At 38.0% G+C, this 16,252-nt stretch overlaps 1 protein-coding gene across 4 annotated transcripts in view; it reads right to left on the reverse strand.

The window, feature by feature from the left end:
- LOC143849891 (binding protein) overlaps positions 1 to 16,252 on the reverse strand; it is a 129,107-nt gene that overhangs the window by 28,682 nt on the left and 84,173 nt on the right. For all 4 annotated transcript variants that reach the window (XM_077359182.1, XM_077359181.1, XM_077359180.1 and 1 more), the window contains 6 exons: positions 15,593 to 15,766; positions 10,536 to 10,696; positions 10,104 to 10,419; positions 9,270 to 9,702; positions 8,354 to 8,690; positions 7,814 to 8,002 (listed from right to left, as the gene is read on the reverse strand). In XM_077359182.1, coding sequence (XP_077215297.1) covers positions 7,814 to 8,002; positions 8,354 to 8,690; positions 9,270 to 9,702; positions 10,104 to 10,419; positions 10,536 to 10,696; positions 15,593 to 15,766 — 1,610 coding nt within the window. The remainder of the gene's footprint in view (positions 1 to 7,813; positions 8,003 to 8,353; positions 8,691 to 9,269; positions 9,703 to 10,103; positions 10,420 to 10,535; positions 10,697 to 15,592; positions 15,767 to 16,252) is intronic.

Raw genomic sequence — 16,252 nt, forward strand, 5'->3', positions numbered from 1 at the left:
AGAGGGTTGCGAAGCAAAGATGGAGATCAAGTTGACAAAAGAGGAGAAGTGAGAAGTTAGAATTTTTGTGGAGGAACATTGTCATGATCATACATCTCCATTGAAGACACGGTTGCACCATTCACATAATACATTCCATAAGAAAGCCTCATGTAAGAATTTGATGGATATACTGCGCAGTGATGGGTTTGGGCCTACTGGCATTGCAAGGGCAATTAACGCTTCAAACAATGGTTCATCTAGTGCTCTCTCACACCAAATCAAGTGCTGTCTCATTTGAGAACACAGAGGGCTAACAATATGAGGCAAGAAGCTGCCACAGTAGCCAAGAGGAAGAAGAAAGAATGTAGTGGAGAAACCCTTACCTGGGGAAGGAGATGAACACCCAAGGAGATGAGGCAAGGGCTTCAGAGAGGTGAACACCTGAGAAAGAGATGCGGGCGAGGGTTTCAGCGAGGCGACAAGAGGAAGAATCACATTTTTTTGCTATATCGTGGGGGTTTTCTCCACGACCTAATTTCTGAGAATGTACGGTTGAGATCAACCTCATCTAAGGGCTGAGGTGAAACAGGCGTTAACAGTTCACTAGTGTGTAGAGAAGTTCTCTACACTTGTGTGTAGGAACCGAAAACTCTCTCTCTCTCTCTATAGTCTATATATATATATATATATATATATATTGAAATGGCAATAAGATATATTGAAAAAAAGAACCGAGATGGTCCTAAAGGATTACAAAAGAAAAAAAGAAATACGAATTACAAGAAATACAATCGTCTCATAGAGGAAGGAAGTCAAACCACTCCAAATCCAACCTGACCACCCTTGATCTAGCGAGAGAGTCAGCTTCTTCATTTGCTGATCTCCTAACATGCCTAAAGACAATAGAAGAACCTGAAGTCAAATCTGAGATCTCCTCAAAGAAACTAAGAAACCTCCAAGGGGGAGACACCAAACCCGATAGCCACCTTATCACATTCGAAGAGTCACCTTCCACTATCACCTTATCATACAAATCCAAACCCAAATGCTTTGATTCCATGGAATGCCGCTTTAACCTCTGCTTCAGTCGAATCAGTTATCCCAATAGGACCTGAAAAGGCCCACAAAGTCGATCCTAAAGAATCTCTGCACAGACCTCCAACACCAGCCGGACCTGGATTTCCAAGACTAGATCCATCAAAATTGACTTTGATAAAATCTGCAGGCGGGGCTTCCCACTTATGAATAATCTGAGGTCTTCTTCCTACTTCAAAACAAACTATACGCCACCTCTCCCAAAGGTCAAAAGCCGAAACAAATCGAAACAACGGCAGAGTTTTAGCCCACGATATAGCTAATGCTATAATTTTCAAATAAAGCCAATAAGAAGATTTAGCCACTCCCTCAAAGACCCTTGAATTCCTTTCTTTCCAAGTAACCCACCACAATGCGAGGAGACATTTTCCATAAAACTTTCCCTTTCTTTTTCCAGGAACAACCTCCCAACTCTTCATTAACTCAGGAATCGATCTAGGACAAACCCAACAAATACCAAACCTTGACAATAACAGTCCCCAAATCTCTCTCAGTAGCTTACAATGAATAAAAGATGGTCAATAGACTCCCCATCCTCCAAGCATAGAGGACAATGATCCACTAACCACATGCCCCTTTTTCTAAGGAACTCAATAGTCTGAATTCGGACACTACACACTGCCCAACCAAAAAAACTGACTGGGGGGCGACCGTGATACTTCCAAACTTTGGCTGAAAGGGGCTCACCACTAGAAGGAACCAAATGAAAATAGAAAGATTTTACCGAAAAAAACCCGGAAGGATTCCAAATCCAAATTCTTCTATCAACCCCACATCTTTTGATATAGCAACCTTCTAACAATTCTAACAACTGGGAAATCGCCTCCAATTCTCTATCGAAGAAATTTCTCCTAAAACAAGGCCTCCAAATTACTTTATGATCAACCCGGTCAAAACATTCGTTAACAAGAGCATTCTTATTCGATGGAGCTGATTTTTTGGGCACACCCTATCTATGTGAGGGCCCATCAAATGAATGGTTTGCATCACCCAAACAATGTGGGGCCCACTGTATTTTAAGCCGTTGGTGTAGCTAACTTAGCTACACGTATGTGTAGCTACACTTTTCTCTCTCTCTCTCTCTCTCTCTCTCTCTCTCTCTATATATATATATATATATATATATATATATATATATATATATATATATAGAGAGAGAGAGAGAGACATCATACTATGAGAGAGGTTATTTTTATCAACTCACTTTTTCTCCATCTCTCTCTCATCTCTCTTAACTTTTCTCCTTCATCATCAGCATGGCATGGCATCAGAGCCTGGAATATGAGATTATATTCCACCTACGATACATAAAAACAACTACTCGGCCATTTAGACCCATTTAATCCCTAAGCAGACCATTGAACCCCTCTTCTAAAGTTGCAATTGAGCTAACACAGTTTCGTTGATCTTTTCTTGTGTTACTACATATTTTTTAAACTAGCAGAAGCTGTTGATAAATACCAACCCCGTCTAGGGTTCTTAAATTCACATTTTTTTTCTTTTCTCCCACTCTCTTTCTTCGCTTCCTAACTTCAAAAAAAAGTTTCAATGACGTGAACAGTACAGCATGAACAGCGCATCAACATGGTATCAGAGCCCTAGGGTTCTTACGTTCGCATCCTTTTTTTTCTTTTCACCCACTTTACCTTTCTTTTCTAAACTTCAAAAAAAAAAGTTTCCATTCATGTGTACAGCGTGAACAGTACCGCATGCACAGTACCGCTGCACTGATCACACAAAGAGTAACCCTTTTTTTAGGGTTGTTGGAAGGAACTAGATAGTGCATCTATGGTTTGGTGCATTGACCACTTTCGAATGGTGTTTTGCAAGAGTCTATATCATTTGGAGGCTCGACATCTCCTGTCATCACTCTTTTTCTTTGTTGACTTAGTTCAATGAACTGACTGGTGATTTCTTTCTTGTGTTGGATTTTTTTAATTGTATTTCTTGTGTTGGTTTCTTTGCTGTGATTGGTGACCTGAGATAATCTGAAGATAGTGTGTTTATGGCTGCATCCACTGATTCTTCCAGTATGGAGATACATAACATACAGATGACATCCATCAATTTGGATGGATCGAATTACCCTCCATGGCGAATGGCTGTTGAAACCAAGGGATTTAATTTCATTTTGGTTTCAGCCCCTGCAGAAAACAAAATTTCAGTGGCAATTTCGGTTTCGGTCTAAATTTCAGTAAAAATGTTATAATTTCGGTTTCGGTTTCGGTTTTAAATTTCGGTACTTCGGCCGAAATTTTGGTACTTCGGCCGAAATTTGAACAAAAAACAATGGTTGAAACCTTTCTCCTTGTCAGAGGAAAGGTTGCGTATATTGAAAGGGACCCTCCAACCATAGTTTTAAATTTCGTCGAAATCCAGAATTTTCGATTTCGAGAGGGACCGAAATTTAAAATCAAGACCAAAATTTTTAAATTTCGGTAAGAATTTAAAGATTTTCACCGAAATTTCCACCCAAACCGAAATTGCCATCGAAATTTCATTTTCGGCTGAGGCCGAAACCAAAATTTCAAACCATGCCTCCAACAGTGAGGATAGGTCGTATGGGAAGTTGAGGCAGGACAATGCAATGATCAAGACCCTTCTCTGAAACATTATGGAACCCAACCCAAGGTCGCTGGTCCTACGATGCATCTCTGATCATCCAAGGACATTTGGAAACGGGCAGAAACCTTGTATTCAAGAGTGAACAACTTGACTAGAATCTGTGATGTGTACTCAGAGCTTTTGAATCTGAAGCATGGGGATAAGTCAATTTCAGAGTCTTACTCCCAGTATGTGACTCTATGCGAGCAGCTTGATATGTATCTGACTTTTACCACCAATGTCACTGTTTTGGCTAAGTGTTTGAAGGAGTTGCACGTGGTGCATTTTCTGAAAGCCTTGGAGCCAAAGTTTCTCCTTATACATCAGTAGATAGTGGATGTAGGGTCTTTTCAGTCTCTTGATGTTTCTCGTGTACAGAGATTTATGCAGATTGAGGGTTCGAGTGACCCGTCTATTGATCGATCATCCCTAGCTGCACAGTTGCGGCTGATTGATCATCTAGATAAGCTGAGAAAGGTGATTCCTTGGTAGTTTCTCGGGCTGAGTATGATGATTTTTTGAGATCTAAGGATAAAGGCAAGAAGCCAACTGCCACCTTAGCCGAACAAGGTAGCAATTCCTCATGTTTTCTCTCTGCTTTTGGTCATGGCTTATTGATTCAAGAGCATCCAACCATATGATTGGCATATCTGATATACATCTTTCTTTTCAGTCATCTTCTTTACCTAGACATATTGTTACCACGGTTGATGGGACTACTTCTCCCGTCTCAAGAGTAGGTGTAGCTTCCCCTCACTCAAGCCTTTCATTATCCTTTGTTCTTTTGGTTCATAAATTTCATTTTAATTTACTTTCTATTAGTAGGTTGACTAAGCATCTGATCTTTTTGTTTCTTTCTTCCCTTCTATTGTGTTTTCAAGGATCTGAAGACGGGGGAGGAAGATTGGTTCGAGAGGTGGGGTGGACGGCCATTATTACCTCGATCAGACGATGGAGAGTGCAGCTTTATGAAGCTCGGTTGATTCTTTCCAATGGCAATGCTATATGGGCCACTCTTCAGTTGAGAAGCTTCGAAAGTCAGTCTTAGTATTGAGACCAATTAGCTCTTTTTAGTGTGAGTCCTATGAGTTGGAAAACACCAGAGTGCCTTCTCCCACCAGAGTAGTCAGTCGTGTTTCTCGTCCCTTTGAGTTAGTTCATTATGACGTATGGGGTCCCAGTCTAACTTCATCTATATAGTTTTAAGTACATTATTATTTTTGTTTATGATTAGTCACGAATGACATGATTGTTTTTAATGAAAGATCATTAAGTGGTTTTTCCGGCATTTCGTACCTTTTACTCTGAGATTGGCAATCAATATCACTGTTCCATCAGGTGTTTATGTACTAATAATGCCAGGGAATACTTTTCTACTAGTGATGGTTTTCAAATCTTTTTGGAGTCACATGGTATTTCTCATCAATGTCGCATGGTATTGTCTGGTCTCCTATTAGGAGATTGATCAGGCCATGGCCTATTGTTGACATTTACCACAAGCCCATCTACCTTGGATCCTTTTCCGGTAACCTTCTTTATCTTTTCACTTGCAACTTGTAAGAAGGGCTGGTGTTACCTCTGTTGTGACTAAGGTATCCTTAGGAAAGAGAAGGGTACTAACTAAGTGATCATAGGAGGATGGGAGAGATGCCGAGAGAAGTAGTGTTGTGTATTCCTCCAACGTGCCTGCAACATTCCACAATTATGAGACCATCATGTCGAAAGTGTTGAGGAAGCTAATGTTTTCTTCCATCTGAAGAGCATATAGTTGCTTCTTGAGCAAAAGATTGTTGGTTCGCGATTTCACACGGTAGAGACTTGATTGCAGCCTTTTCATTGTTTACATAGCACAAAACCTCATCCGCCAAACACAGGCGGATCACGCAACTCACTAGAAGCTTATTGCCAGCTCACCATGATAGTTAATTTAGTTGGATTATTTAGTTTCTGTCGTGAAGAGCTACTATAGAAAACCCCTCAAGGCTTTTCTCATTTCTGGTGATTGTAAGCGAAGTTCTACGCTTTGCATTGAAGATAGACTTCTACATTTCTTCAACCTCATTCCTGAGAGAAATGGAAAAGCAGACAACAACTGATTGCTTTTTTTTCCCAATCTTCCTTCATTAACTTGGATCTGGTTTCACCTTTCATACTTTCATCTTTCAAGAATGATTGTTGAACTGTTATAGTAAAGTTTGCTGCCCATTGGTGCTTGAATAATTCTAGTATCCCATCGTTGAAATTCATCCTCTTTTTAGTTGAAGAACCGAGAACAGAAAATCAGCATGTCAATCTACGGCGTACTCAAGTGCTTGAGTATGAACTTCATTCTGATCTATCCAGATCTGTCGTGATCAGGTAAGTTCCTCTTGAATTTTTCCTCACACAACCTGAGTTTTGTCTTTGGTTTAGTGTTTAAGACAGAAGATCTCTGCTGAATTCAGTTCCATTGTAAATCATTTTGCATAATTGTATTCCAAAACCTAAATCTCAGAACCATTAGTCACAGAATCCAGCAGGATTTATTGGCAACTGACCATTACTGCAAATCTGTCTACGACATCTAGTCCTACAAATCTATGTATGAGATCAGATCTCACACGACATATCTGCAATTTTTCCACTATCGGTTTCTATTCTCCTGTTGTTACTCTTCATCGAAGAGCACTCAGTGTGTGATCTGGTCATACAAAATAGAATCTGCAATTTTTACCTCCTCTCCATTTCGATTTGTTGTGTTTTTGTTAATTCTGTTATTTCAGTTTTGCTGGAGACTGTCAATTTCATATCTCTCCGATGCCTTCATTGCTGTTCTCAATTATTTGATCAAAAAAATTGCAATCAGTTTGCTCCTACATAATTCAGATCTGAAACCTTGGAAAGTCTATGTTCTGATATACTTAAGAAGCTACAATTATCAGTTTCTTTTAAAACTACAATTGTCAGTTTCTTTTAAAATATTTTCCAGTTATTCATACCAGATCTAAGTAACATTCAGATGTGTGCTACAACCAGTTTCCTTCCGAGAGAATTTCCGATCTGTTCTGTAACCTTTCATTTTAGTTTTACTTCTGTCACTATCCATTTTCTTTGGGATTTGCTAGCGACCATCGCAAATGGGCTGTTACCTGTGAGAGAAGCTACCTCAGATGAATTAAATGATTAAGACAAAATCTGCAGAAAAGTGGCTGCTCTCACAGGCAACAGCCCATCGGCGAAATGCCTTCTACGATGGTCCCTAGCAAATCCCCCTTTTCTTAAGGTCTAAAACCTATAACAAGATTTGCTTCCGACCTGCATCAGGTATCTAATTGATTGTTGTCCTTGACACCTTCCAACACCAGATATTGGTGGTTATATGTTGATAATAGTTCAATATTTTATGCACGGAAGTTTTGGATGCTTTCTGTATTATATTATGCACACCAGATATATCCATATGATATTACATTTTTTACTAACCTAAGGTATAAATTCAAGAGAATAGGAGCTTCAGGTTTGCCATGGTCACATTTCTTATGCAGTTTTGTTGCTGTCTGAGTTTAACATGTAGTCATTGACTTCCAAGTTACAGAATAACTGTGAAATAGTTTTTCCAATAAAAAATTACAGGCTTCTGAAAAGTAATGTTTTCTGTCTGTTTATCATTAATTTCCTCAACTAATTTATCAAGCAGCAATCTAAAGGCAAAGATACTTAACATTAACATATACAATCAACAAACAATTGTTTTTTTTTTTCGAGAAAAAATCCGTTAAAACCAAGGAAAATAGTATCATTAGAAAAGTTGCTAAACGTAGAGTAGTTTCACGTAGTGAAAGTTGTACTACAAAAAAATAGATCAGAAAAAGACAAACATTTCACTAGGAAATTACTTAATGAAAACTCTAAAAGAATTAACGGAACATTTTCAGGAAAGAACTCAAAATGTGATTATGGATACCAGAACCCAGTTCCACTTCTTTGCCTTTTTTCTTTTTCTTTTTTTGGTAGGTAAAGCTGGGATCAAACTTAGTTCCACTTCTAAAGAATTAAAATTTTGTTTAATGCTTTAATTCTGCATAGCAATTAACAAAATGACCTAACAGGGAATACAGGCTCTAATATAAATTTAAACAAAGATAATGCATACCTATGGAGGAGATTAACAAAGATGTGACAGCCACCAAGTAAATTGACTTGCTCTAGAAAAGATATTAATACTGTCTTTTGAGAAACAGCACGAATAATCATATGCAACACATCCTCAATGCATACCATATCCTGACTTCTCTCAAAAAATGCTACGAGGGCTTTTATATCAGACGCTGCAATGTTTTGCCTACAGTTTCAATGTCTTTTAATCAAAATCTGGACAGAGTATCACTAGCATGGTTTTAAATTTTGATCGAAATCCAAAATTTCGACCAGAGTCCCAAATTTCAGAAAAATGTAATTTTTTTTCTTCTGAAATTTTTTTTTTTTTCCAAAATTTCAAAATAATGAAATTTGTTTTTTTACCGAATTTGGGCCGAAATTTCGGTTTTGGCTATGTCCGAAACCGAAATTTTACACCTCGATTACTAATGTGCACCTCATAGCATAATAAATGTTAAAAGGCCAAATATCAGTGAATCCAAATTCAGAGATCTATGAGGAATGATCAAAACATGAAATGGATGACTGTTTCTACCTTAAACTCATTTCGGAAAGACTAAAAAGAAGAAGACGGATTTTATGAATTTCTTCTTGGGCCGGTCTTTCCCAAATTATTTGTCTAGTTGCAGGATGCAAAAGTGGTCTGCCTCCAAACGTAGACCGACCTGTCATCTTATCCCAGTAAAATTGGCGTATTATATCAATAATCCGTGGGAGCCGACACAGAGCCGTCAATAATGTTGCATATTTTTCGAAGTTCTGGATGAGGAACATGTACAATTCACGTTGCACTTTGTAATCCGCATACACCCAGATATGAGGATTCAGATATATCCTTGAAAGTGCTTCTTTCACAAGCAGTTCTGACATACCTGTGGGACACCTAAAAATCAGCCAATTTAATTGCATCTTGAAAGAGAGTGAATACAATAAAAGCTATGATTTTTTGACACTGACACAAGTGTCGCGTGTCAACACGGACACGAAGTGTCAGACCACGGCAAACCCCCAAAATTTAGAAATGGGGACACGGCTAAACCAATAAGATACAATGAATATAATATTGGAATAAGAGTTTTCAAGGTTTTAGGTTTAGGAGAAGGGATATAATAGCAAATATTTAGTTAAAGAAGAGCTAATAGAAGATTTTATAATTTTTTTTGAATGGTATAGAAGATCTTATAATATAATAAGAGTTAATGATAAAAGAGGTAAACATAATATTTAATAATCTTTTATAAAAGTGAAATAAAATATTTGTCTGTTTATGCCGTTCACAGTTTAAGCTCGTGCGGCCGGAGCATAACATAATATTCTAGCAGTATGTACACAATGTCGAAAGGAGTGTCGACACGTGTGGACATGGGTGTCGTGTTGGACACGACACGTGTGTCAGCAATAAATTCAAAGTGTCGGCTAAATCATAGAATAAAAGTAGCCATTTTACATACCACAGTTACCCACAACATTAAGCAGATGTTTCAAAGCCGAAAAGGTCTCCAAGTTAAGTTGCGGTGGAGGAACGGAACGGAGTAAAAATCCAAGGATTGAAAAACCAGAAAGAAGATACATTTGTTGCTGATTTTCTGGATTCTCATCTAGAACGGAACTTATGAGCTCAATGACCTCAGCGGCTAGTCTATCGCGTGTAATAGATCTAAGTAATGTATGCTCAAGTCCCCCATTCTCTTGTTTTTCAGAGCTATGAAACTGAGTTAAAAGTGGAAAAAATACCGAGACACCGCCAACACAGTAAATTATATGTTGCAACAAGCGGCGGGAACATATCTGTGTTCCATCCATAACCATGGCTTCAAACAAATTCTTATCCAATGTATAATCAACTGTTGGTGACACATTAAACAAAGTCCTGCCATCACTAGCCTGCAAATAGAAAGGTTAAATATAAGCTTTAAGTCATCAACGGCTTAACAAGATATCAGGTTATGTCACAGTTATTTAATTCAGATACATGGTTTTAAATTTCAGCTGAAATTCCGGCCGGGCCAGCCACCGAAAGTAGCAATTTCAGTGCGGCCCATATTTCATCAAAAATTTCTGAAATTTAATGAATTTCGGTAAGTTTTGGCATTTTTTATTTTTTTTTTAATTTCAATTTTTTAAAAATTTCAATTTTTACCTAAATTAAGGCTGAAATTTCTATAAAAATTTCGGATTTTCAATAAATTTTTTTCATTTTACCAGATTTCGGCCGAAATTTCAGTTTCGGCCATGTCCGAAACCGAAACTGAAATTTTAAACCTTGTTCAGATAAGAAATGTCACCTGTGCATTGACACCAAAAATTATTTTAGATGCAAGACCGTCCTTGGGATCAAGAACTCCACTGAAGAGTGGATTATCAGCAGACAGCGTGATGTCATTACCAAGGAAGGAATACATGTAACTTGGTCCTAGGGAGTAGATGCCCTTTATTTGCTCAAAAGAAATGGCATCACCAAACATATAAACTGGACCAATCTGACCAATAAAAGAAAATGAATCTTTGTCGGCAAGCAGGGGGTTATCATCCTCATTTGGAGCAGGAATTACTTTTGTTCCAACTGAACAACGTGTCATAACATCATTAATTTTTGCATACCTGAAAATATGAAACCATATATGGGAAGCTGTCATGGTAGTTAAAGGTGAAGCAACTGTCTTAAAAATATATATTTCTAGCAAATAGAGAATGGTGATACTCAAAATAATGATGACCTGCATTTCTCAGTGGATACAAGATCACCATCTAAATAACATCGCAGTAGGCTTCCTCCAGAAAATGCTCTCCCAATGCTATGTGTTATGCAAAGAAAATGCCACTTCTTTGGAACAAGGTTGAGAGATAATGAAACTCTCTGCTGTTTCTGGTTGATAGACTGCAGAATAAGATGCGCAGAACATTCACTCCTTGAGAGTTTCAGGATAAAAGACTAAAGCAGTCAGAAAAAAATAGATAGTGCCAGCATCATACAGACATAATATAGGACAAACTTACTCAATAATGAATTTAAAAAAAAACGGAGAAAATTACAAAGTAACTGAGATGAAAAAATAGATTATGGAGAAAATTACAAAGTCACTGAGATTAAAAAAATAGATTACAAAATATAGAAATGGATTTAGAACTGATCAATACTTCATCCGTTATACCCAGTAAGAGATGCACATTCTACTGTCATAAAAAACTTAAATTGGAAGAACAGATCCCGTTTCCTGACTCAAATAATTAAATAGAGTAAAACATATAGTACTAAAGAGCTCATGAAGGTGAAAGGCATTAGGATTTATATGACACATACAGTACTAAAGAGCTCATGTAAGCTGAAAGGCATTAAAATTAACCCTTTATATGACCGTATTTGACTAAAGCCCTGTTAGATCAAGAAAAGAAAAGAATTAGGTATGTAAGTTTGTCGACTTAGAGGCTTTGAAACCGTGATAGCCTCCGAATCCTTTGAAATCTCAGGCAGTCGTATTGAATGCACTGTAACTGATTCTATCCCTCTCTCAGCATACACATAATGCATACACAAAACATTGAAGATGAAGTAACAAAATGCTATCCTGTGTTCTGTTTAAAAACTCACCAAGACAATCATTGACTCGTCCTAGTTAGGGGTGCAATTCGGGTCGGGTTGGGTCGGGTTGAGGCCAACCTGCACCCTACCCAAGGAACCATTACCTCAACCCGAACCCGAATTCCAACCTGATGAGGTTCAACCTGAGGAACCTTTTTTCCATTTGGGTGTAACCTCTTAGCGACGCGCTGCATCGGTGCCCGGATGTAGTGTTAAATGAGCAAGGGTCTTTACACCTTCATGGGCGGGTGTGGGGGGTGAGGAGGCTAGTCCTGGGCCGTCACTTCCTTTAGTGAAGAGCCACATTGGCTCCCAGGTGTGATGGAAAATGGGCAAGGGTCCTCGCACTCTATTGGACGGGTGTGTGAGGAAGCTAGTCCAAGAGAGTAGGATTCGTTTAGTCAATTGGAACATAGGTTCACTGCCAGGTAAGCTGAGGGAATTAGTTGATACACTGAGTAGAAGGAGAGTTAATATAGCTTGTCTTCAAGACTAAATGGGTAGGAAAAAAGGCTAGGGAAATAGAAACTACAGGTTTCAAGTTATGGTATACAGGGAAAGAGAGGAATAGAAATTATGTAGGGATCATAATAGATAAGAGCCTAAGAGATGAGGTTGTAGATGTTAAAAGGAAGGGTGATAGAATTATTCTAATTAAATTAGTATTAGGTGAAGAGACGATTAACGTTATTAGTGCATATGCCCCTCAAATAGGATTAAATGACTCTGTCAAGAGGCAATTTTGGAACAATATGGATGACGTAGCGCAAGGAATACCACATGGAGAGAAGTTATTTATAGGAGGGGATTTAAATGGACAGGTGGGAAGAACTAGTGGAGGTTTTGAGATGCTTCATGGAGGACTGAGTTTTGGCAATAGGAATGAGGCAGGAGAAGATATTTTAGGGTTTGCAGTGGCATATGATTTGATGTTAACAAATACTTTTTTTAAGATTCACACTTGATTGCCTTTAGCAGTGGCACCAACTGTAGCCAGATAGATTTTATCCTCACTAGGAGAGAGGACAGAGCTGCGTGGAAATATTGTAAAGTCATACTCGGGGAGTGTTTAGTCACACAACATAGGCTGGTGGTGTTGGATATATGCATCAAACGTTGGAGGAGAAAAGATAGAGATGTTACACATCCGAGGACTAGGTGGTGAGAACTCAAAGGGGAAAAACTAAAGATATTTAAGGATAGACTGCTTAAAGAAGGACCTTGGAGTCTTGATTAGGGGACTAATATTATGTGGAATGGGATGTCTAGTTATATCAGGAAAGTGGAACGAGGAGATCCAAAAGGCAATTAGGTCTAAAAGAGAGTGTTATAAATGTTTGCATAAGTGTAGAAATGAGGAGAACATTGAGAAGTATAAATTGGCTAGAAAAGAAGCTAAGAAGGTAGTAAGGTAGTAAGGGAAGCTAGAGGCAAGGGATATGAGGATTTCTACAACATGTTAGGGACGAAAGAGGGTGAAAAAGATGTCTGCAAGCTTGATAAGATGAAAGAAAGGAAGAGAAGGGACTTGAATCATATAAAATGCATCAAAGACGAGAATCAAAGATTGTTAGTAAAAGAAAAAGAGGTTAAAGAGAGGTGGATAGTTGCTTCGATAAGTTGTTTAATGGAGAACCTGTAGCAAATTTGGGAGAACTTGATAACGCTTTTGATGATACAAACCGGAGGTTTGTTCGTAGAATTCGAACATCAGAGGTAAGAGTAGCTATGAAAAATATGAAATTAGGTAAGGCTAGGGGGGCTGACGATATTCCCATTGAGACTTGGAGATGCTTGGGTGACGCGGGTTTGGTTTGGTTAACTAGATTATTTAACAATATTTTGAAGACTAAGAAGACGCCTGATGAGTGGAGGAAGAGTATATTAGTACCTATTTATAAGAATAAAGGGGATATTAGGAGTTGCATCAATTACCGGGGAATTAAGCTAATGAGTCACACCATGAAGCTTTAGGAGAGGGTAATTGAGCATAAACTAAGAAAAGAGAATAAGGTGTCAGAGAATCAGTTTGGCTTCATGTCCGGACGATCGACTATGTAAGCTATCTTCTTGATTAGGCGGTTAATGGAGAGATTTAGAGAAAATAAAAAGGACTTCATATGGTTTTTCATTGATTTGGAGAAGGCGTATGCTAGGGTTCCTAGGAGTGTTATGTGGTTGGTCCTTGAAAGGAAAAAAAAGTACCTACTAAATATGTTGATGTGATTAAGGATGTGTACAATGGAACACTAACTAGTGTCAGAACCACGGATGGCACGTCTAGTGAGTTTCCAATTATAATAGGACTGCATCAAGGATCAGCTCTAAGCCCTTATCTTTTTACGCTAGTTATGGATGAGCTTACGGAGGGTATCCAGGATGAGGTGCTGTTGACATGTATTAATCGACGAAACCAAAGCTGGAGTAAATGCTAAGTTATGGATAACTACTTTGGAATCCAAAGGTTTTAGACTGAGTAGGACTAAGACAGAGTATAGGGAGTGGAACTTTAGTAATATAAGGAGGCGGGACGAGGATGTAGTAAATATGACTGGACAAGAGGTACCTAAGAGGGATATATTTCTCTATCTTAGTTCAATTCTACACAAGGAAGGAGAGATCGAAGAGGATGTTAACCATAGAATAAGAGCAGGTTGGTTGAAGTGGAAGCTTGCCTCAGGAGTTCTGTGAGACTGTAAAATCCCTATCAAGTTGAAGGGAAAGTTTTATAAGACAGCTATGAGGCCAGCCATGCCTTACGGCTCAGAATGTTGGGCTACCAAGAAGCAGCATGTGCATAAGAGGAGTGTAGCGAAGATGCGAATGCTTAGATGGATGTGCGGCCACACAAGGTTAGATAGAATTAAAAATGAAGACATTCATAGAAAGGTGAGGGTGACACCAATCGAGAAGAAGTTGAGAGACCACCGCTTAAGATGGTTTGGACATATCCGACGTAGCCCTTTGGATGCTCCAGTGAGAAGAGGCGACTCGTGCCAAATTGATGGAGTAAAAAGAGGAAGGGGCAGACCGAAAACAACTTGGGTAGAAACAGTGAAGAAAGACTTGATAGCTAGGAACATAACGGAGAACTTGACATTGGATAGATTAGAATGGAAGAAAATGATCCAAGTAGAAGAACCCAACTAAAGCCAGGATTAGAGCCGGGTAGATTCCTTTCACCTTCTTCATGAAATTTTCTAAAGGATTCATTTAGCCAACCCCAACTAGTTTGGGACAAAGGCTTTGTTGAGTTGAGTTGAGTTGAGTTGAAACCAAACCCGAGTTGCACCCCTAGTCCTAGTCGAGTTGTTTTTCATCCTAGCAAGTCACTCATAAACTCCTTCGACTCATCTTGAGTCAAAAAATTAAAATAAAACAAAAACTAAGCTACCCATGTCAATCATTGACTCACCCATGATGATTACGTTTACTTTAGGTGAGTTCTTTACCAAGTATGAGTCTTTAAACGGTGATCATGCATGCCAAAAATTGTGAATGAATGATTTGATTTTGATGTTGGGGTCCTTGATCTGAAGTTGGAAAAAGGCAAGGAAATTTATACCTTGAATGAACATCTCCAAAAAGAAATAGCTATTCCAGCATTCTAGACAAAATGAGAACACATAGCAAAGGCCCAAGAATGATGGTAATTAACAAACAATACTTTTTGGGAAATGATATCAACACAACCATGTTTTAATAATTGAATGGTCCTAGCTTATCTTTCCTTTTTTAAATGGCATGTAAGAGCTTTTCAAGAACTCTAATAACCTTTTGACAGTTCTTCAATACTAAAAGACAAGATACATTAGCGCATATAACAAAACATGGTTGTGCTGATATCTTTTCCCTACTTTTTAATTGCATAGTCCTAGCTTATCTTTCCTAAGAGCTTTTCGGGAACTCTAATAACCTTTTGACAGTTCTTCAATACTAAAAGACAAGATACATTAGCGCATATAACAAAACATGGTTGTGCTGATATCATTTCCCTACATTTTTTCATCCATGGCCATTAAGAACTGCATGAGCAATACTCAAGAGGTATATGGATATGAAGAAAGAATGCCTTTACTGGATTAATAGTTAGTCTACAATAAAAGTCAATAATATTAAGTCAGATAAACAACTATCATGCATGCATATGGCAATCAGTTGAAAGTAATATCCCATGGGCTAAAGGATTCAGACCTCAAAGACAAGCTTGTCTCTTCCAACCATGCCTGAGCAGCCTCTTCCATTTTCAGTGAGAAAACTAAATAAACCCATCATTCCATTCTCAGGGAAGTTCTCTACCCTAACCCAACATGAAAAAGAAAAACCCTTGTTGTACGGCCACTGTACAGGTGTTTTTATAATGATTCCCTACATAACAAAACAAGAAAAAAAGAAACATTAGCAATCACACACTATTCAAAATAAAAATAAGTTAGTGACAAACATAGTAAACAACATTAGCACAAGAAAAAGTACAGAATACAAAATGGACTTACTAATTCCCATAAGTTATAATATAGGAAAAGCACACATCTCTTTTTATACTCATCACCTTTATTCACTTTAGGAAAAATTAATCACAATCAATCCAAAAGTCACAAGAAAACATACAATTATTTATTAGAATAGATTGAATGGAAAGTACAAAAATCACGAGCTTTGTGACCCAAATAAAACATGAACTCTTAAAGAAGCCTACTAAAATAAGAACTCTAAACAGAATAAACTACCTAAAATGGAAAATAAAATCCTAAAAACTAAATAACATGGAAAATAAATTCCTAGAAAATCTAAAGGGCAAATATGCCTCTTATTTAGGCCTATAATCGGCATCATTTTCCCAAGGTTGAAAAA

The sequence above is a fragment of the Tasmannia lanceolata genome, unplaced genomic scaffold (assembly GCF_043159265.1).
Source record: "Tasmannia lanceolata isolate RefF3 unplaced genomic scaffold, GAP_Taslan_0.1 ptg000018l, whole genome shotgun sequence".
Classification (NCBI taxonomy): domain Eukaryota; kingdom Viridiplantae; phylum Streptophyta; class Magnoliopsida; order Canellales; family Winteraceae; genus Tasmannia; species Tasmannia lanceolata.